The 23001-nt window shown below is 40.9% G+C and overlaps 2 protein-coding genes and 1 pseudogene across 2 annotated transcripts in view; all 3 read left to right on the plus strand.

Moving 5' to 3' along the window:
* The first annotated feature begins 163 nt into the window (after positions 1 to 163).
* On the plus strand, positions 164 to 3522 carry LOC138440657 (olfactory receptor 7D4-like; annotated as a pseudogene).
* LOC138440895 (large ribosomal subunit protein eL15-like) overlaps positions 3262 to 23001 on the plus strand; it is a 44763-nt gene continuing 25023 nt past the window's right edge. The window contains exon 1 of the mRNA XM_069590971.1: positions 3262 to 3427. The gene's annotated coding sequence lies outside the window, so the exon portion shown is untranslated. The remainder of the gene's footprint in view (positions 3428 to 23001) is intronic.
* Positions 20689 to 21624, plus strand: LOC138440898 (olfactory receptor 7D4-like). Its single transcript, XM_069590974.1, has one exon. The coding sequence runs from the start codon at positions 20692 to 20694 to the stop codon at positions 21622 to 21624; it is 933 nt and encodes a 310-aa protein (XP_069447075.1). The 5' UTR covers positions 20689 to 20691.

The raw sequence follows: 23001 nt of genomic DNA on the forward strand, positions 1-23001 counted from the left end.
TCTCCTTGCAGTCCAAGGGATTCTCGAGAGTCTTCTCCAATACCACAGTTCAAAAGCATCAATTCTTCGGTGTTCATCTTTCTTTATAGTCCAACTCTCACATCGATACGCGACTACTGGAAAAACCATAGCTTTGACTAGATGGACCTTTGTTGGCAAAGTAATGTCTCTGCTTTTTAATATGCTGTCTAGGTTGGTCATAGCTTTTCTTCCAAGGAGCAAGTGTCTTAATTTCATGGCTGCCGTCACCATCTCCAGTGATTTTGGAGCCCCCCCAAAATAAACTCTATCACTGTTTCCCCATCTATTTGCCAGGAACTGATGATGGGACTGGATGCCACAATCTTAGTTTTTTGAATGTTGAGTTTTACACCAATTTTTTCCTTCTCCTCTTTTACTTTCATCAAGAGACTCTTTAGTTCTTCTTTGCTTTCTGCCATGAGGGTGGAGTCATTTGCCTATTATCAAATAGGCAAATCTCCCTGCAATCTCGATTCCAGCTTGTGCTTCATCCAGCTTGGCATTTTGCATGATATACTCTGCATAGAAGTTAAATAAGCAGGGTGACAATACACAGCCTTGATGTACTCCTTTTCCAATTTGGAACCAATCTGTTGTTCCATGTCCAGTTCTAACTGTTGCTTCTTGAACTGCATACAGATTTCTCAGGAGGCGGGTCAGGTTGTATGGTATTCCCATCTCTTTCAGAATTTTCACAGTTTATTGTGATCCACACAGTCAAAGGCTTTAGCATAGTCAATGAAGAAGCAGCAGTGGATTTTCTAGAATTCTCTTGCTTTTTCTATAATCCAACAGATGTTGACAACTTGATATCTAGTTCCTCTGCCTTTTCTAAATCCAGCTTGAACATCTGGAAGTTCATGTTGAAGCCTGGCTTGGAGAATTTTGAGCATTACTTTGGTAGCATGTGAGATGAGTACAGTTCTGTAGTAGTTTGAACATTCTTTGGCATTGCCTTTCTTTGGAAAGGACCTCAGCCATACATATACATGTATCCATTCTCCCCCAAACGCCCTCCCCTCTAGGCTGCAACATAACCTTGAGCAGAGTTCCATGTGCTCTACAATAGGTACTTGCTGGTTATCCATTTTAAATATAGCTGTGTGTACATGTCCATTCCAAATTCCCTAACTATTCTTCCCCCTCAGCCTTCCACCCCGGCAACCATAAGTTCATTCTCTAGGTCTGTGAATCTCTTCCTGTTGACAAAGATCTCATTTTATTTCTGTTCATGAGGTGGAGAAACCTGAGGGAGGTTCAAAGCTTCTGGACCACTGCGAGAAGTTGTGCCAAGAGCTTGTCCATTAACAATGTTAGTTGGGTTTGAAATGTTAGTTGGGTTTGAAATATATCAGCAGTATCTTCATTAATAGAAACCTCAAGTGGAAAAACAAAGGAGGTAATGTATCCTTTCTGATCTGTAATGATCAGATCAACTGTGTTTTTCTCTAGTCCTTTTGTTTTCCTCAAAGTAAGAGGGAGATCAGGGAAGAATATTGAATCTGGAAATGAGAGATGGGCTGCTAAATTAAAAACTATGTCGTTAGAAAGTGAAGTCAAGTGAAAGTGAAGTCCCTCAGTCGTGTCCGACTCTTTGCGACGCCATGGGCTGTAGTCTGCCAGGCTCCTCTGTCCATGGGATTTTCCAGGGGAGAGTACTGGAGTGGGTTGCTAGAGAAGTACATAAATCATAATAGTAATATCTTTTATTGGACACCTACCACGTGCCAGTCTTTTTACATTCATTATGGCATTGCATCATTATAACCCTCTTGACTAAGAGCTCAGATGGATCATATAGCCCTTCAGTCACAGCTAAGAAGAGATAGATGTGCTCAGTCGCTCAGTTGTGTCCGACTCCTTGAGAGCCCATGGACGTAGCCTACCAGGCTCCTCTGTCCATGGGATTCTCTAGGCAAGAATACTGGAGCGAGTTGCCTTTTCCTTCTCCAGGGGATCTTCCCGACCCAGGGATCAAACCTGGCTCTCCTGCATTGCAAGCAGATTCTTTACTGTATGAGCTACAGGGAAGTTCCAAAAACTCAAATCTATGTCTGTCTGCCTCATAAAACAGTCGTCTTAACTGCAGTGTCAGCCTTGTCTCCCTGGAGGAGTATTTTGAAAATAACTACCAATGAGGATGCTACATCAATAGGAAGAGGCTGCATTTCGTATAGAAAACATGTGAATGTTCTCTTCAATTCAAGTTTTATAAACACAGTTAAACCAACTTCCATAGAAAAGGGAAAATTATCAGAAAATCCATGCATATTTAAACAGAATGCAGGGCAAGAAGTTAACCAGAAGTGTTGAAAGGCTGGTCTCCAACCCAGAAAGCTTCAGAATCAATGTCATCATCTCTATCTCTTTCCTTTTTTCTCTCCTTCCCTTATTCTCTCATGCCAAGTGATCTGATGTCTCATTCTAAGTACTTGCCTTACTGCCTTCACCTCTGCAGGCTATATTTCCCAACTTTTAAAGTTTATCGAGCCATGATTTCTTTAGGTTTCCATAGCGTGTCAGGAACTCTTCTTTAAACTCATTTATCCCTGTCAACAGTCCGATGGAATAAATACCATTAATAATCCCCTTTTATGCCAGTGCACTGAGACAACCCAGAGGGATAGTATGGGAAGGGAGGTGGGAGGGGGGGTTCAGGGTGGGGGACATATGTACACCCATGGCTGGTTCATGTCAATGTATGGCAAAACCCACCACAGTATTGTCAAGTAATTAACCTCCAATTAATTACGTCACACTCCCATGTACTTCTTCCTCTCCTACCTGTCCTTTCTTGACATCTGTTTTCCCTACACCACTGTCCCAAGGATGCTAGTGAATATTCAGACACAGAGCAAAGACATCTCCTACACAGGCTGCTTCACTCAGGTATATTTCTTTACGGTTTTTGCTGGAATGGACAATTTCCTCCTGACCGTGATGGCCTATCACTGGTTTGTGACCATCTGCCACCCCCTGCACTACACGGTCAGCATGAACCCCCACTTCTATGGTCTCCTGGTTCTCATGTGTTTGTCATTTTATTCAGCTCCCTGTTTCATATACTACTGATGATGTGGCTGACTTTCTTTGAATTGAAATTCCACATTTCTTTTGTGAACTGACTCAGACTCTCAAGGCAGCCTGCTCAGACACCCTCTCAATAACATCTCTTTGAATGTGGCCACTGCCCTGCTGTGTATGTTTCCTCTGACTGGGATACTCTTTTCTTAATCTCAGATTGTCTGTCCATTAATAAAGATGGCCAAGGAAATGGCAACCCACTCCACTGTTCCTGCCTGGAGAATCCCAGGGATGGGGGAGCCTGGTGGGCTGCTGTCTATGGGGCCGCACAGAGTTGGACACGACTGAAGTGACTTAGCAGCAGCAGCAGCAGCCACTGAAGGCAAGTACAAAGCACTTTCCGTCTGCTGTTCTCACTGCTCTGTGGTCTCCTTGTGCTATGGGACAGGCCTGGGGGTTACCTTACTTCTGCTGTGACCCAGTCTTCCCAGAGAAGCTCCATTGCCTCAATGATGTACACTGTGATCACTCCCATGATGAACCCCTTCATCTATAGCCTGAGGAACAAGGATGTGAAGAGGGCCCTGGCAAGGTTCCTGAGTCTAGGCACCCCTTGTCTGTGATGAGTCACTCACCTCAGACCTAAGTGGACTTTGTGAACCCCAAAGACAGATGTTGTAGATTTAAATCTCCTGGCTCCTTTCCTCCCTTAAAAGACATGCTCATTTCTTCTATTCTTAAAGCACCTGTGACTTCACTTTTTTGGGATTGTCTTTTAAGGTGTGTGTGTGTTTTTTTTTTATGTAGACCATTTTTTAAAGTCTTTATTGAATTTGTTACAACATTGCTTCTGCTTTTATGTTTCGGGTTTTTGGCCACGAGGCATGTGGGATCTTAGCTCCCCGACCAGGTAACAAAGAAGCACCCCCTGCAAGGAAGGGGAAGTCTTACCACTGGGCTGCCGATAAGTCCCCACTTCTGTTTTTGTGTTTATTAGTTTCTCTACTGTTATATTAGTTTCTCTACTGTAAATTTTTTTAAACATTTTTCTTTATAGGCTGTCCATAAAATTTCATGGTTTTACATGCTTTCTTGTAGCCATTCTAACAATTTCTAACTTCAGATTTAGAGCACTTTATCAAGTGCTGACCTGATAGTCCCCAAATTAGCCTCTCAAACATTGATGTTCTTCACATTCATTTGGTGGTGGGCTTGTTATCTCCAAAAGAATTGGGATAGAAATCATACAATAGACATAACAAAGAGTTTCTCACATCAGGATTGTGCTTGTTTCCTCACGTGTGACTTTATATCTTCTTGAAAACACTTCTTTGAGATATTTTCTTATTCACCCCACTTTTCAAAAGAAGTGACTTCCCTGGTGGTTCAGACAGTAAAGAATCAGCCTGCATTGGCAGGAGACATGGGTTCGATCCCTGGGTCTGGATGATCCCTTAGAGAAGGAAATGGCAACCCACTCCAGTATTCTTGCCTGGAGAACCCCTTGGACAGAGGAGCCTGGCAGGCTACAGGCCATGGGGTCGCAAGAGTGAGACATGACTTAGGATGAAGCAACAAAAACAACAACAACAATTTTTTGATTACAGGAAATAAGCTGCATTCAGCCTCCAAGAGCTTCCCTGAATTCCAAGGGCAGGTTCAAACAGTTGTTAATTAGGAAAGGGAGGGGATGCAGAGACAAAAGAGGAACAATCAAGAAGCAATAGTGCAATTCTTAAATCATCCAACATGTACATTACCTTTGTAAAATAGGGGCTTCCCTGGTGGCTATGGCACCCCACTCCAGTACTCCTGCCTGGAAAATCCCATGGGTGGAGGAGCCTGGTAGGTTGCAGTCCATGGGGTCGTGAAGAGTCAGACATGACTGAGCAACTTCACTTTCACTTTCTGGTGGCTCATATGGTAGAGAATATGCCTGCAATGTGAGAGACCTGGGTTTGGTCCCTGGGTTGGGAAGATCCCCTGAAGGAGGGCAGGGCAACCTGCTCCAATATTCTTGCCTGGAGAATCTCCATGGACAGAGGATCCTAGTGGACTACAATGCATGGGGTAGTAAAGAGTTGGACACACCTGAGCAACTAAGCACAGCACCGCACATGTGAAATAGATGACCAGTGTGAGTTTGATGCATGAAGCAGGGCACTCAAAGCCAGCGGTCTGAGGAGGGAAGTGGGAGCAGGGTTTAGGATGGGTGGGAAATGCATGTATACTTATGGTCAACTCATGTTGATGTTTGGCAAAAACAATCACAATATTGCGAAGTGATTATCATCCAATTAAAATACATGAATAAATTTTAAAAAAACAACTGGAAAAAAAAAGACTCAATAGTATGGTGTTGGTGCAGGGATATAGGTGAAGATGGTAAACGACTTAGGCCAGTGGTATCTGGGGAGAGAGTGCACCAGGCAGAGGTTAAGGTTAACACAAAGACCCTGAGGTAGGAGACTGCATGGGGGTGGGGGTGGGGGTTAGCTGGAGCAGAGTGACTGAGGAGGAGCACAGTAGAACAGGAGGACAGGTATCAGGGCTGATCCTATGAGCCTTTCTCTGCCACTGAAAGACTCACACTTTCATTTTCTGTGAATGAGATGGGGAGTCATTGCAGGGATTTGAACAGACATGTAACATGATCTGACAAGATTTTAAATATCATTCTGGCTCTGGGTTGAGCATGGGTTGTAGGGTATAAGGTAGCCTGTTTGGACTTACCTGCAGGCAAGCCTGGTGAGATATAGGTACCTAGGACCAAGGGCAGGATAGCAGTTAAGCACTGGGAAGCAGTCAGTTGAATTGTATTTTGAAGGCAGAACTAAAAGGATCTGCTTCCAGGAAGGATACATGTGTGAGAGAAAGAGAAAAGACAAGAATGACTCCAGGATTGGGGCCTGAACAACTGAAAAAATATAATTGAATTCATTAAGATGGGTTTCCCAGGTGGTGCAGTGATAAAGAAGGGTTTGATCCCTGGGTCAGGAAGATCCCTTGGAGAAGGAAGTGGCAACCCACTCCAGTATTCTTGCCTGGTAAATCCCATCAACAGGGGTGCTGGGCTGATTATAGACCAGTCTGCAAAGAGTCAGACACGACTGAGCTGCTGAGCACAACAGCACACATCCTTTGAGACATAGAAGTTAAGAATGGAGCAAATTTGAGAAGAAAAGAGGACACCAGAGATTCAGAAATATCTCAAAAGTGAGATATTTCAAATGGATATATATTCTATGAGTCCACATATAAGAAGTATGGAGAGTAGTCAAATTCATAGAGACAAAAATAGAATGGTGGTTTCCAGGGGATAGAAGAAGGGAGGAAATATGATTAGTGTTAACCAGGACCAGAGTTTCAAGTTGGGAAAGGTGAAAAAGATCTGGAGATGGATGATGGCAATTATTGTTCAACACTGTGGATATACTTAATGCCAAGTGTATAGAACTGTACACATAAAAATGATTATGATGGAGAGATGGATCCAAAAAAATATTGCTGTGATGTATTTCAAACAGTATTCTGCCTTTGTTTCCCTCTGGGCTTCCCTGATAGCTCAGTTGGTAAAGAATCTGTGTGCAATGCAGGAGACCCTGGTTCAATTCCTGGGTCTGGAAGATCCACTGGAGAAGGGATAGGCTAACCACTCCAGTATTCTTGGGCTTCCCTTGTGGCTCAGCTGGTACAGAATCTGCCTACAATGTGGGAGATCTGGGTTTGATGGGAAAGGCTACCCACTCCAGTATTCTGGCCTGGAGAATTTCATGGATTGTACAGTCCAGGGGATCAAAGAGTCGGACATGACTGAGTGACTTTCACTTCACTTCACTTCTATGTTTCCCTCTAAGAGTTTTATAGTATTCAATCTTACATTTAGGTCTTTAATCTATTTTGAGTTTATTTTTGTATATGGTGTTAAAGAATGTTCTACTTTCATTCTTTTACATGTATGTTATGTAAATGTAATCACAATAAAAGCATTAAGTAGCACAAAATAATGGAGAAAGATCGAGGCTGATAATATTTTCAACATCATTATAAAATAATAGAACTTAGGATTTTTTTTGGATGAAAATTTTATTTTTATTTATTTTTTGACCACACCACACAGTTTGCAAGATCTTAGTTCCCCAACAAGGGGTCAGACCCATGCCCCCTGCAGTGAAAGTGTGGCCTTAACCACTGGACAATTAGGGAAGTTCCAAGATAAAAATTTTAATATTTTTCCTCAACAACATAGACAAGGGTTTCTCAACCTCAATAATACTGACATTTTTGGTCTATATTATTAATATTTGTCATAGAGTCTATCTTGTATATTGTCTGATGTTTATCAGGATCCCTGGCCTCTACTCGTGAGATACCAGCACTGAGTTGTGATGAGCAGAAACTGTTTATTCCAGTGTTCTCAACCAGACTGATTTTGCCAGTTGTTCCAGAGAGAGCAAAATCAGTCTGGTTGAGAACACTGGAATAAAATAAAATTCTGTGGGTACCAGAATTGATGGTGTATGCTTTCAAAGAGATGGGATCATAGAAAAAGCAACATTTTGGGGAAGATAAAATGTCAGGTTATCTCGGAAAGTTTGAGTTGACGGCCTTCAGAACACCCCGCTATTATCTGAGAGGTAAGTGGTATTGGTCTGGACATCATTAATCTGCACAAGTGACAGTATAAGTTAATTAATCATACAGACAGAAGAAGTTCCTGCTGAGAGATTCAGGAGTTATTAATAGAAATAGAAGCCCATGCTTGAATGAACCCTACCCATGATGCTTCAGTTCTCATTTATAGAGCCTCATCTGGATATATGATCTCATATGACCCATTATAATATCCAATCATCCACATTCCCATTTCTTTCAAGGGAAATAAAACACTCATAGACCCATACTCCCCTTTGGGTATCGCTCCAAACTTTTAAAGAATTTGGTCAGTATTTGTTACTTCCATTTTCACAACATTCACTCTCTTCTCAACCAATTCATCAGGAGTATTTCTACCTCCATCACAACTGCCTTCCCTAAGGTCTGCAGTGGCCTCGCATGCCAAAAAAGTTTTAAGGGATATTTCCTTTTGTCAAAATGCTTGATGTCTCAGTAGCAATATCACTAATGGCTGCATTCCCTTTCATAAAACCAGAACCTTTCTAAAGCATTTTGTTTCTGTTACAATGGAATTCCCAGATTCAAGTCCACTGGGTAACTTGCAGCATTAACACATCCCTGAGGGAGAAACGTCTAACTTTGAAATCAAATCCCATAAAGGGGAAGCAAGAATTAGGGCAGAATCTTAAGGAGCCCTGGGAGACTTCTTCATGAAGAAAGCTTTTTCATCTCCAGGGGAATAATCTTGACTGTAAATGTTTGAGCATAGCCAGATAAATTAAGAATAATTGGAACAAAAAATTTGCCTCTCTTTACTACGATCTTCTGGGAAACAGCAGTGGCAGAAAGTTTCTTTTCTATTATTCTCCTTCTACCCCAAGGGAGCTTAATTGTTTAAAGAGTAGAGTGAAAACAGCCAATTTATTTAATAAGACAGCCTGAGAATTCAGCTACCAAAGTTCTGGAAACTTTTGAAATAAGCTTTCTGTGTCCCCAAGGCAAAGTATCTTGGGCTTCCCAGACATATGGTGTGAATTCCCTTCTTGGATAATCTCCCTGTATTTTCTGGAAGAAAATGTGTGCTATAGGAAAACAACCAAGACAGCTAGGGGTTTCCATGATATCATCCGAAAGAGGCAGGGTACCAAAGTAAAGGTTGGGGGTGGGATAGAGGAGGGAGATGTAAGCAATGGAGGGAAAACTTATTAGACAGAGTACTAGGGACACAAAGAAGAGTAGTGTTTCTCATAGTTTTGTCTCCAGACCAGCAGCATCAACATCAGCTGGGAGCTTGTTAGACAAGCACATTTTTGACCTTCATCCTAGATTTGTTGGTGCTAAGTCAGAAACTCCAGGTTCAGCCCTAGCTACTTGTGTTTAACAAGCCACCCAAGTGGATCCTATGGGTGGCTAAAATTTGAAAACAACTGCTTTAGGGGATTTGTTGAAATGAGTGATGAAGGACCCTCACAAGGCTGCATCTTCAGAGATCTGAAAGATCTTCACCTCCAACATCTAATCTACAAATGATAATACATTTGTCATTTTAAAATGTTTATCTCCCTTTCCTGTTTTCATTTTATGCATTTGTTTGAATTATAGCAGTTAATTTTGCATGTTTGCTAATTGCCATTTCTTAAAGCTTCCACGTGCCATTGAATGTTACCTCTCAGTTAAACATCAAAATTTATTATTTTAAAGATATATCTTTATTTTTCTAGCATGAGATCCTGCACCTTCCCCTCCACATATTATGTACACATGGCCCTTTGCAGCAATGGCTATTAAAAATGAGCAAATAAATTTTTAAAAATATAAATTTATTTATTTTAATTGGAGGCCAATTACTTAGCAATATTGTATTGGTTTTTGTCATACATCAACATGAATCCACCACGGGTGTACACATGTTCCCCATCCTGAACCCCTCTTCCTCCCCGCACCATTCCTCTGGGCCATCCCAGTGCACCAGCCCCAAGCATCCTGTATCCTGCATCAAACCTGGACTGGCGATTCATTTCTTATATGATATTATACATGTTTCAATGCCATTCTCCCAAATCATCCCACCCTCTCCCTCTCCCACAGAGTCCAAAAGACTATACATTTATGTCTCTTTTGCTGTCTCGCATACAGCGTTACGGTTACCATCTTTCTAAATTCTATATATATGCGTTAGTATACTGTATTGGTGTTTTTCCTTCTGGCTTACTTCAATCTGTATGATAGGCTCCAGTTTCATCGACCTCATTAGAACTGATTCAAATGTATTCTTTTGAATGGCTGAGTAATACTCCATTGTGTATATGCACCACAGCTTTCTTATCCATTCATCTGCTGATGGACATCTAGGTTGCTTCCATGCTATTATGCTTCCTGGCTATTATAAACAGTGCTGTGATGAACATTGGGGCACACGTGTCTCTTTCAATTCTGGTTTCCTTGGTGTGTATGCCCAGCAGTGGGATTGCTGGGACATAAGGCAGTTCTATTTCCCGTTTCTTATGGAATCTCCACACTGTTCTCCATAGTGGCTGTCCTAGTTTGCATTCCCACCAACAGTGTAAGAGGGTTCCCTTTTCTCCACACCCCTCCAGAATTTATTTCTTGTAGACTTTTGGATTGCAGCCATGGTACCCCAGAAATAGTACCTCATTGTGGTTTTGATTTGCATTTCTCTGATAATGAGTGATGTTGAGCATCTTTTCATGTGTTTGTTAGCCATCTGTATGTCTTCTTCTATTTGGTTCTTTGGCCCATTTTTTGATTGGGTCGTTTATTTTTCTGGAATTGAGCTGCAGGAGTTGCTTGTATATTTTTGAGATTAGTTGTTTGTCAGTTGCTTCATTTACTATTATTTTCTCCCATTCTGAAGGCTGTCTTTTCACCTTGCTTATAGTTTCCTTTGTTGTGCAGAAGCTTTTAATTTTAATTAGGTCCCATTTGTTTATTTTTGCTTTTATTTCCAATATTCTGGGAGGTGGGTCATAGAGGATCCTACTGTGATTTATGTCAGAGAGTGTTTTGCCTATGTTCTCCTCTAGGAGTTTTATAGTTTCTGGTCTTACATTTAGATCTTTAATCCATTTTGAGTTTATTTTCGTGTGTGGTGTTAGAAAGTGATCTTTTCATTCTTTTACAAGTGGTTGACCAGTTTTCCCAGCACCACTTGTGAAAGAGATTCTTTTCTCCATTGTATATTCTTGCCTCCTTTGTCAAAGATAAGGTATCCATAGGTTTGTGGATTTATCTGTGGGCTTTCTATTTTGTTCCATTGATCTATATTTCTGTCTTTGTGCCAGTACCATACTGTCTTGATGACTGTGGCTTTGTAGTAGAGCCTGAAGTCAGGTAGGTTGATTCCTCCAGTTCCATTCTTCTTTCTCAAGATTGCTTTGGCTGTTCAAAGTTTTTTGTATTTCCATACAAATTGTGAAATTATTTGTTCTAGCTTTGTGAAAAATACCATTGGTAGCTTGATAGGGATTGCATTGACTCTATAGGTTGCTTTGGGTAGTATACTCATTTTCACTATATTGATGCTTCCAATACATGAACATGGTATATTTCGCCATCTATTAGTGTCCTTTTTGATTTCTTTCACCAATGTTTTATAGTTTTCTATATATAGGTCTTTAGTTTCTTTACGTAAATATATTCCTAAGTATTTTATTCTTTTTGTTCCAATGGAGAATGGAATTATTCCCTTAATTTGCCTTTCTATTTTCTCATTATTAGTGTATAGGAATGCAAGGGATTTCTGTGTGTTGATTTTATATCCTGCAACGTTAGGAAGGAAAGAAATCTTAAAAATTAGGGCAGAAATAAATGCAAAAGAAACAAAAGAGACCATAGCAAAAATCAACAAAGCCAAAAGCTGGTTCTTTGAAAGGATAAATAAAATTAACTAACCATTAGCCAGACTCATCAAGAAGCAAAGAGAGAAAAATCCAATCAATAAAGTTAGAAATGAAAATGGAGAGATCACAACAGACAACACAGAAATACAAAGGATCATAAGAGACTACTATCAGCAATTATATGCCAATAAAATGGACAACGTGGAAGAAATGGACAAATTCTTAGAAAAGTACAACTTTCCAAAACTGAATCAGGAAGAAATAGAAAATCTTAACAGACCCATGACAAGTACAGAAATTTGAACTATAATCAGAAATCTTCCAGCAAACAAAAGCCCAGGTCCAGACAGCTTCACAGCTGAACTTTACCAAAAATTTAGAGAAGAGCTAACACCTATCCTACTCAAACTCTTCCATAGAATTGCAGAGGAGACTAAATTTCCAAACTCATTCTATGAGGCCACCATCACCCTAATACCAAAACCTGACAAAGATGCCACAAAAAAAGAAAACTACAGGCCAATATCACTGATGAACATAGATGCAAAAATCCTTAACAAAATTCTAGCAGTCAGAATCCAACAACACATTAAAAAGATCATATGCCATGACCAAGTGAGCTTTATCCTAGGGATGCAAGTATTCTTCAATATCCACAAATCAATCAATGTAATACACCATATTAACAAATTGAAAAATAAAAGCCATATGATTGTCTCAATAGATGCAGAGAAAGCCTTTGACAAAATTGAACATCCATTTATGATAAAAACTCTCCAGAAAGCAGGAATAGAAGGAACATACCTCAACATAATAAAACTTATATATGACAAACCCACAGCGAACATTATCCTCAATGGTGAAAAACTGAAAGCATTTCCCCTAAAGTCAGGAACAAGACAAGGGTGCCCACTTTCACCACTACTATTCAACATAGTTTTGGAAGTTTTGGCCACAGCAATCAGAGCAGAAAAAGAAATAAAAGGAAGTCAAATCAGAAAAGAAGAAGTAAAACTCTCACTGTTTGCAGATAGCATGATCCTCTACATAGAAAACCCTAAAGATTCCACCAGAAAATTACTAGAGCTAATCAATGAATATAGTAAAGTTGCAGGATATAAAATAAATGCTTTTAAAAAGTAAATTATTAAACTCTTCTCCTGGAGATTTTGAGTAGGTAAGTCTGGGATAAGATGGGAAGCTATATACTAAGAAAAACTCTAGTCAATTGGATTTTTTTCACTGTCCACAGTTCTTTTCATTTTCTACCAGTCTCTTCTCTATAGATACACAGTTTTTACATACACACACACACACACACATACATATACCCACAATTAATATAATTTTGTGCCTATGTTTGTGTAAGTTTTCTTCCTTTCCATTAGTTTTATGATAGTTTGGTTAATACTCAAATCATTTGACTGTGTGATTGCAATAAATTGTGGAAAATTCTGAGAGAGATGGGAATACCAGACCACCTAACCTGCCTCTTGAGAAATCTGTATGCGGGTCAGGAAGCAACAGTTAGAACTGGATATGGAACAACAAATTGGTTCCAAATATGAAAAGGAGTATGTCAAGGCTGTATATTGTCACCTGCTTATTTAACTTATATGCAGAGTACATCATGAGAAACTCTGGGCTGGAAGAAACACAAGCTGGAATCAAGACTGCCGGGAGAAATATCAATAAGCTCAGATATGCAGATGACACCACTCTTATGGCAGAAAGTGAAGAAGAACTAAAGAGTCTCTTGATGAAGGTGAAAGAGGAGAGTGAAAAAGTTGGCTTAAAGCTCAACATTCAGAAAACTAAGATCATGGCATCTGGTCCCATCACTTCATGGCAAATAGATGGGGAAACAGTGGAAACAGTGACTGACTTTAGTTTTGTGGGCTGCAAAATCACTGCAGATGGTGATTGCAGTCATGAAATTAAAAGATGCTTACTCCTTGGAAGGAAAGTTCTGACCAACCTAAACAGCATATTAAAGCAGAGATGTGACTTTGCCAACAAACGTCCATCTAGTCAAGGCTATGGTTTTTCCAGTAGTCATGTATGGATGTGAGAGTTGGACTATAAAGAAAGCTGAGCACAGAAGAATTGATGCTTTTGAACTGTGGTGTTGGAGAAGACTCTTGAGAGTCCCTTGGACTGCAAGGAGATCCAACAAGTCAATCCTAAAGAAGATCAGTCCTGGGTGTTCTTTGGAAGGACTGATGCTGAAGCTGAAACTCCAGTACTTTGGCCACCTCATGTGAAGAGCTGACTCATTGGAAAAGACTCTGATGCTAGGAGGTATTTGGGGGCAGAAGGAGAAGGGGACAACAGAGGATGAGATGGTTGGATGGCATAACTGACTCACTGGACATGAGTTTGGGTGAACTCTGGGAGTTGGTGATGGTCAGGGAGGCCTGGCATGCTGTGGTTCATGGGGTCACAAAGAGTTGGACACGACTGTGAGACTGAATTGAACTGAACCCCAGGACAATGGTTCTCAAAAGATTGTCATGGGGACTGGAAAAATTTGTAAACTTAAAAATATCCAAACTATTAGAGCCAAGCTCCAAACTTGCTGTTTAGTTGCTAAGTTGTGTCCAACTCTCATGTAACTCCATGGAGTTTAGCCCACCAGGCTTCTCTGTCCATGGGATTTCCCAGGAAACAGTACTGGAGTGGATTGGCATTTCCTTCTCCAGTGGATCTTCCTGACCCAGGGACTGAACTTGAGTCTCCTGTGTTGGCAGGTGGATACGTTACCACTAACCACCCAAAAAACTCAAGATCAAATTTACTGAGGCAGAAATTTGGGGTAGGACTCAGCAGTGTGTGATGTAACACATTCTCAAGATAATTTTGATGCAGGCTTAAGTTTGACAACTACCCTTGTGAATCCTGAGGCCCTCTGGTACTCTGCAATCTTTCTAATGTGGAAACTACAAATCCAAAATGCTGACACTTGTATCAAAGAGGAGATTGAAGGGAGACCAGAGTGATCCTTTCCAGAGTAAACAGACCCAAAATAGAGGAATCACAGGTAGACTCTGTAAGTCTCACAGGGACAAGGAATTAAGCAGGTCAGAGATCTTTTCCTGTGTGCTCCTTGTACTTAAGGAGTCAAACTGAACAGGGAATGGAAGATCCATTGATCAATTTTTCTAACAAGCTTCAGAGGGTATTCAGTCTCTAGGGGCACAAAAGCTGTAACACATAAACTTATAGTCACCAAAGCCTCTATGTGCAAGACCAAAGACACACAATGCCTTCTCCAGGAGACCAAAACATGACCCCAAACCATGTGTCTGGCCCTATATCCTTGTTTTTTGGTGGGACAGACCTTCTTCTTCATCATCCACACTCCATGAGAGAACAGGATTCAGGGAAGTTGGCCCCTGTGGTGATCCCATATTGGCAAGCCTGCATATCCCAGTAAGTGTTGTGGGAAGTAGAAAAAACAGGTGATTGAGTGGAAAAGGCATTGATGTATTAAGCACAAGGCACAGAAAACCCTATGATGTCTATGGAGAAATAGCTCTAGAGGATAATTGCTTGGGAAGGTGAATGGCTACACTACTTGTGTGAAGTTGACACAACAGAGTAAGATTTCACCTCAGTTATATATATGGAGTTTATATATACAGTTTATGTATATTTATATACAGTTATATATACAGCCTGCCAGGTTCCTCTGTCCATGGGATTCTCTAGGCAAGAATACTAGAGTGGATTGCATGCCCTCCTCCAGGGAATCTTCCCAACCCAGAGATCGAACTGACATCTCTTACATCTTTTTGGCAGGCAGGGTTTTTTTACCACTAGCACTACCTGGGAAAGTACTATCCTCTATGGTGTTCATAAATACTTATAAGAAGAGAAAATTTGCACCAGGATGTTTGTGAATGATTCTGAAAGGATGAGGGTCACCCATGAGGTGATGCTGAGAAGATGGAGAGAGGGGGCATTTGCCCAGTGTCTGCCTCCTCCCTGACTCTTTCCTTTCCAATTCCTTAGGCCCTATAACCAGAGGTAAAGGGATGAATGTCTTTATCCTCTTACCTGCCATTGCTCAGATGGCTCATTGGTCAAGAATCCACCTGTAATGCAGGAAACACAGGAGATGAGGGATCGATCCCTGAGTTGGCAAGATCCCCTGGAGGAGGAAATGGCAAGCCACTTCAGTATCCTTGCTGGGAAAACATCCCATTTGCAGAGAAGCCTGGAAGGCTACAGTCCACGGGGTCACAAAGAGTCAAAAGACTAAGCTCGCACACACACACCATTGTTCTGTCCTGGAAGGAGGTCTTTGAGTGTTTGAGGGGAGAGCACAAAAAAGGAAGCATCTCCTCATTCAGAGATTAAAGGTATTTAGCAAACGTGAAGGCAATGGCAACCCACTCCAGTGTTCTTGCCTGGAGAATCCCAGGAACGGTGGAGCCTGGTGGGCTGCCGTCTATGGGGTCGCACAGAGTCGGACATGACTGAAGCAACTTAGCAGTAGCAGCAGCAAAAGTGAAAGGACTCAGAATATAAATATTGAAGAAATTCCAGAAAGGGAAATCAGAAGACGATGATTATCTTTACTTATCATCACAGAAAAATAGCTGTGTGATAATTCATCCTTTGTGAAATTTCTTGCAAATGTGGAATTTCCCTATTTAGTCTCTCAGATACCTTCAGTTTGTGCCTTTAGATAATTAGGACAGGAAGTCAGAGATACATTGGATGGTTTCAGATAAAGACTGTAGAAAAGCAATTGCTGATGCTTTCCTGGCTAAAGACCCCAGGTGATAGGAATGGACAAATAACAAGGTCCTACTGTATAGCACAGAGAACTATATTCAATATCCTGCAATAAACCATAATGGAAAAGAATATAGAAAACAATGTATATGTATAAATGAATCATTTCACTCTTCAGCAGAAATGACACAACATTTTAAATCAACTCTACTTCAATAAAAAATTAAAACTGAAAAGAAGAACGATCCCAAGTGAAAGAAAAAGTAAATATCATGGCCAGAGCAAATAGGCTAAATTGTTGGAACTAGGGGTGGTTCAACATTGGGAATGAGCATGTTGCCCATTTAATTTATTTTTGGCTATGTGGGTCTTTGTTGCTGTGCAGGCTTTTTTCTCTGATTGCAAAGAGCAGCGGGTATTCTCTAGTTGTGGTGCATGGGTTTCTCAATGTGGTGGCTTCTTCTGTTGCAGAACACGAGCTCTAGGTGCTCAGTCATTGCGATTTCCAGGTTCTACGGCATGGGCTCTGTAGTTGTGGTGCATGGGCTTAGTTGCTCCACTGCATGTGGAATCTTCCCAGACCAGGGATAGAACTCTTGTCTCCTGCACTGGCAGGCAGATTGATTACAACTGAGCCAGCAGGGAAGTCTGGGCTTGGTTATTTAATGTGCAGAAAGTTTATATTCCTTTTCTGTCTCTCTATCTCTCTTCTCTTAATATTAACATCTTATTTCTTTTATCTTCTTTCCACATAGTAACTTCCTTGAGGGCAAGAGTTGCTGAAGGATTGGGAGTCATAGACACCTAGAGATTTTGATGGGCAACAATGGAGAAATACTGGTTTGTACACTCATCTACTTATTAATTCACTCGTTGTAGTCATTTGGAGGGTTTCTGGGTGCCAAGAACTCTATGATGGATCTGCGATCCCCACCCAGGGATCGAACCCTCATCTCTTACATATGCTGGAGTGGCAGGCAGGTTCTTTATCACCAGTGCCACCTGGGAAGCCCACAACAGATCAATAGGAGACAAAATTACTTTCCTCTCTTTCAAGGCAGTTGATCCATTAACTTGCACAGCACACTCCAGGGAATAACTAGAATCTCAGGCACTCTCATATACTCTCTACCACTTTGCTGAATAAAGCAAGTTGGAATGCAAGAGAACAATCTACATTTATTAAAAGTCATGGAAATCTTTTTACAAACTATCATACTTCAAATATGAGTCATGGAAATTGGACTGCCTTTCAACTGATCAGAAGCCATTATAGACAATTGCAAACTGCCCATCTCCCCCAAAGTCAGATAGAATGAAGATACTCATGTGTAGTTGAACAAGTTGCATATGATATGGTCATTTTTATCTTTCCAAAGACACTATCTGCCTTGAGTTATTTTTAATTATCGACTGACAATGGACATATAACACTATATTATTTTCAGATGTACACCAAAATGATTCAATATTTGAAGACATTCAGTACTCAATATTTCAAAATGATTGCAACAAGCCAGTTGAGACCAAGTCACAAGATCACAAACTCAAAAAAAAGATTACAAAGTTTTTTCTTGTGATGAGAACTTTTAAATTCTACTTTCTTAGCAGCTTTCAAATATGCAAATAGTCCCCATGTTATACAGTAAAACCCCATGGCTTATTTATTTCATAACTGGAAGTTTGCACATTTGGACTCCCTTCACCCATTTGACCCATCCTTCATCCTCCTAAGGAAACTTAGGGGACTTGGATTTTAATACCTAAGGAGACTGACAGTGATGACAGCCAATGGTGGTCTTTCTCCTTTGTAATTAGAGGCATTACAATATAGCAAGTGTGCAGAAAGACTTGTAAAAGGCAAACAGAACACTGACAGTCATTGTATTGTTCAGTCGCTGTTGTGTCAGACTCTTTGTGATTCCATGGACTGCAGCATGCCAGTCTTCCCTGTCCTTCAGTATCAATCATTTTATGATCTTATATTATCCTTAATTGCTGGTTATAGGATCTATTACTTTGGGTAAAGGACCCTCAGGACCAAGGGTGGTGAGAATCAGAGGGCAGGTGGCCTCTAGATGAGTATTCTCATCTTCTTAGCTCCATTCTAAGCATCACTGTAATGTGGTTGCCACATACGACTCATCCTTTCAGGTTCATATGTAAATATCCTGGTGCAATTTCTTTCCTCCCAATATTTAATGAGCACCATACTCCAGTACTCTTGCCTGGCAAATCCCATGGACAGAGGAGCCTGGTAGGCTGCAGTCCATGGAGTCACTAGGAGTCGGACACGACTGAGTGACTTCACTTTCACTTTTCACTTTCATGCATTGGAGAAGGAAATGGCAACCCACTCCAGTGTTCTTGCCTGGAGAATCCCAGGGACGAGGGAGCCTGGTGGGCTGCCGACTCTGGGGTCGCACAGAGTCAGACACGACTGAAGCGACTTAGCAGCAGCAGCAGCATAGAGAACAAAATTTTGTTTGTGACCATTCTAGTATCTAATGGTACTGAAATGGTTTAAGACTTGGTGGACACATTTTCCTTGGACATTTAAACCAGTCCCTTAACTTCCCAGGTGAAAGGTGTTTCATCATATGACAAATGTCCAGGAAGCATATAGCCCTGTTTCTATGAGATAATTATTGTCTTGGTATTTGTTGTTGTTTGGACAATCAGTCATGTCCAGCTCTTTGTGACCCCATGGACTGTAGCATGCCAGCCTTCCTTGTCCTTCACCATCTCCTGGAATTTTCTCGAACTCATGTCCATTGAGTCAATAATGTTATCTAACCATCTCATCCTCTACCATTCCTTTCTCCTCCTGCCCTCAATGTCCTTGTCATACCAGACATTAAACATTTATAGGTGAAAACTTGCTCAGTCGTGTCTGACTCTGAAACACCATGGACTATACACTCCATGGAATTCTCCAGGCCAGAAAACTGGAGTGATAGGTTTTCCCTTCTCCAAGATATTTTCCAGACCCAGGGATCGAACCTAGGTCTCCCTCACTGCAGGTGAATTCTTTACCAGCTAAGCCACAAGGGAAGCCCAAGAATACTGGAGTGGGTAGCCTATCCCTTCTCCAGCGGATCTTTCTGACCCAGGAACTGAACCAGGGTCTCCTGCATTGCAGGCAGATTCTTTACCAACTGAACTATCAGGGAAGCCCCTAAACATTTGTAAATGTGTTTTATTATTTAGTGAAAATATTTTCTTCATTTTTCCATAAGAAATAAACCTTAATTCTACTCATCCCACAATACTCTGTCCAGATAGTTGAGATATTCTCTCAAATTTTCTCACCTCTGAGGCATGGTTAACTGACTCCTTTCTGGGTCCCAGACAAGGCAAATAAACTAGAACAAGTTACTGTATTTCTTTGGGCCTCATGTTCCACTTTTGCTTTAGAGCGTGAATGAACTATTTATCTAAAAGTTTCAAAGTTGCTCTTAACTTTTAATTATTATTATTATTTTTAGAAAATGTACTCATTTATTTTCCTCTACACTAGGTATTTGGAGCTGCACGGGGCTTTCTCTAGTTGCAGTGAGTGGGCTAGTTGTGGTGGCTTCTCTGTGGCATGAGCTCTAGGGCAGGAGAGATTCAGCAGTTGTGGCACGTGGGCTTAGCTGTGCTGCAGCATGTGGGATCTTCTTGGACCAGAGATCAAACCCACATTCTCTGCATTGGCAGGTGGATTCTTATCCACTGGACCACCAGGGAAGTCCTGCGCTAACTTTGTAGATTTGATGATCCTAAGCCAGAGATAGAGGTGTCCCTGGTGACTCAGTGGTAAAGAATCTGCCTGCAATCCAGCAGATGCGGTTTTGATCCCTGCATCAGGAAGATACTCTGGAGAAGGAAATGGCCACCCATTCCAGTATTCTTGCCTGGAAAATCCCATGGGCAGAGGAGCCTGGTGGGCTGCAGTCCATGCAGTTGCAAAGAATCAGATACACCTTAGTGACTGACCAACAACAAGCCAGAGTCAAGAGGATAGGTGAGTATCCCAAAGGTCAGTGGACAGTGGTTGAAATACTGTATAGACAAATAAAAATATAGGATTCTGAAGCTTTGTTGTGTTAATGTTTTATACCCAATCCTTCACTTTAAGAAATTAAAGAAGTAGAGAGACTCTATGGGCTCCCCTGGTGGCTCAGACAGTAAAGAATCTGCTTGCAATGCAGGAAACCTGGGTTCGATCCCTGGGTTAGGAAGATCTGCTGGACCCACTCCAGTATTCTTGCCCGGAGAATTCCATGGACAGAGGAGCCTGGCGGGCTACAGTCCATAGGATCAGAAAGAGTCAGACATGACAGCAAATAACACACACACACAGAGACTCTAGAGTTGGTCCAGTGGTTATTTCATGTTTTTATCCCCTCTTCTTCAATCCTCTAGTGGATGCATCAGCAATATGAAACCGGGAAATCAAACACATGTTTTAGAATTTTCACTCCTGGGATTTTTTCAAGACTCAGAGAACCAACACATCTTATTTGAGCTGTTTCTATCTATGTTTGTGGTCACTGTACTTGGGAACCTGATCATCATCCTGGCCATCAGCTCAGACTCCCACCTCCACACCCCCATGTACTTCTTCCTCTCCAACCTGGCCTTTGCCGATGTCTGTTTCACTTCCACCACAGTTCCAAAGATGCTGGTGAACATCCAGACACAGAGCAAATCTATTAACTATGCAGGCTGCATCGCCCAGATGTATTTTTTTATGGTTTTTGGAGGTATGGACACTTTTCTCCTGACTGTGATGGCCTATGACTGCTTTGTGGCCATCTGTCACCCCCTGCACTACACAGTCATCATGAACCCTTGCCTCTGTGGTCTTCTGGTTCTTGTGTCTTGGTTCATCAGCTTGTCATACTCCCTGATCCAGAGTCTGCTGATGTTATGGCTGTCCTTCTGTACCAACTGGGTCATTCCACATTTTTATTGTGAACTTGCTCAGGTCCTCACACTTGCCTGCTCAGACACGCTCATCAATTACATCCTGCTGTATGTGGTGATTGGCTTTCTTGGCATTGTTCCCTTCTCAGGGATCCTTTTCTCCTACACCCGCATTGTCTCCTCCATTCTGAGAATCCCATCAGCTCATGGGAAATGTAAGGCATTTTCTACTTGTGCATCTCACCTGTCCGTGGTTTCTTTGTTCTATGGGACAGGCCTTGGTGTTTATCTCAGTTCTGATTCATCTTCCTGGAGAGGCATGATCGCCTCGGTGATGTACACTCTGGTCACCCCCATGCTGAACCCCTTCATCTACAGCCTGAGGAACAGGGACATCAAGAGGGCTCTACAAAAAGTCCTTGGAAGAACACTTTGTGTTCAGTGATGGGAACACTGATCCAAGGGTTTTGAGCTGACAATAATAGCAGTAGTTGCCTAAAGAAATTCTGCTTCTTTCTTGTATGTGTGATTTAAATAAACATGTATTTTATTTAAGCAGAGCATATAAATTTTAATGCAAATATCTTGCATTCAGCTCATTAAACAATTTCAGAATTGTCTTAGAAACACATTTCATGAACTTAGACTATCGACTATTATTTAATAATCTTACATAAGTAGAGAAAGTGCTTTTTAATGACCACTGATTGAATTTGAGAATGTGTAGACCTATGCTTAATTACTCAACAGATTGCATTTACTCAGTATACTATATTGACATTCAAGTATTTGAAATCCTGCCCCTTTAAAAAAATTTTTTTATTGAAGTATAGTTAATTTACAATGTTGTGTTAATTTCAGATGCACAGCAAAGTGAATCAATTATACATATACCCATATCTATTCTTTTTTCAGATTCTTTTCCTGTATAGGTTACCACAGAATATTAAAAAAAATTTATTGGAGTATAGCTGATTCACAATGTTGTGTTAGTTTCTGCTATACAGTTAAGTGAATCAGTTATATGTATATCCATACTTTCTCAGATTCTTTTCCCACATAAGTGATTACAGAATATTGAGTAGGGTTCCTAGTGCTATTCAATAGGTCCTTATTAGTTGTCTGTTTTATACACAGTAGTGTATATATGTTCATTCCAGTCTCCAAGTTTATCACTACCCCCACCCCCCACACTTCCCTTTGGTAACCATGAGGTTGATTTTGAGGTCTGTGAGTCTTTCTGTTTTGTGAGTTTGTTTGTATCATTTTTATTGGATTCCACATGTGATACTATATATTTGTCTGACATACTTCACTTAGTTTGATAATCTCTAGGTCCATCTATGTTACTGCAAATGGCATTATTTTGTTCTTTTTCATAACTGAGTAATATTCCATTGTGTATATGTACACATCTTCAATCATCCCTCTGTTGATGGACATTTAGATTGCTTCCTTGTCCTGGTTTTGGTGACTAGTGTTACAATAAACACTGAAGAGCATGTAGCTTTTTGAATTATGGGTTTCTCTCTATATATGCCAAGGAGTGGGATTGTGGGATCGTATATTCTATACAAACTTCTATAGTTAGTTTTTAAAGGAATCTTCATACTGGCTGTACCAATTTACATTCCCGTCACCAGTATAGGAGGGTACCCTTTTCTCCACACTCTCCCCAACAAGAAATTTTGCCTTTTAGTCACATTGAGCTTTGTTTCTCATCCATCCTCCGCAAGGGACTTTGGTCAAAATTGCCTAGTGAGTACTTTGTCTTCACCTCTTACAGTAGTGTCTCTATTAACCTCAGTTCTACTCTCTGCAT

Source organism: Ovis canadensis, chromosome 5 (assembly GCF_042477335.2).
Source record: "Ovis canadensis isolate MfBH-ARS-UI-01 breed Bighorn chromosome 5, ARS-UI_OviCan_v2, whole genome shotgun sequence".
Lineage (NCBI taxonomy): Eukaryota > Metazoa > Chordata > Mammalia > Artiodactyla > Bovidae > Ovis > Ovis canadensis.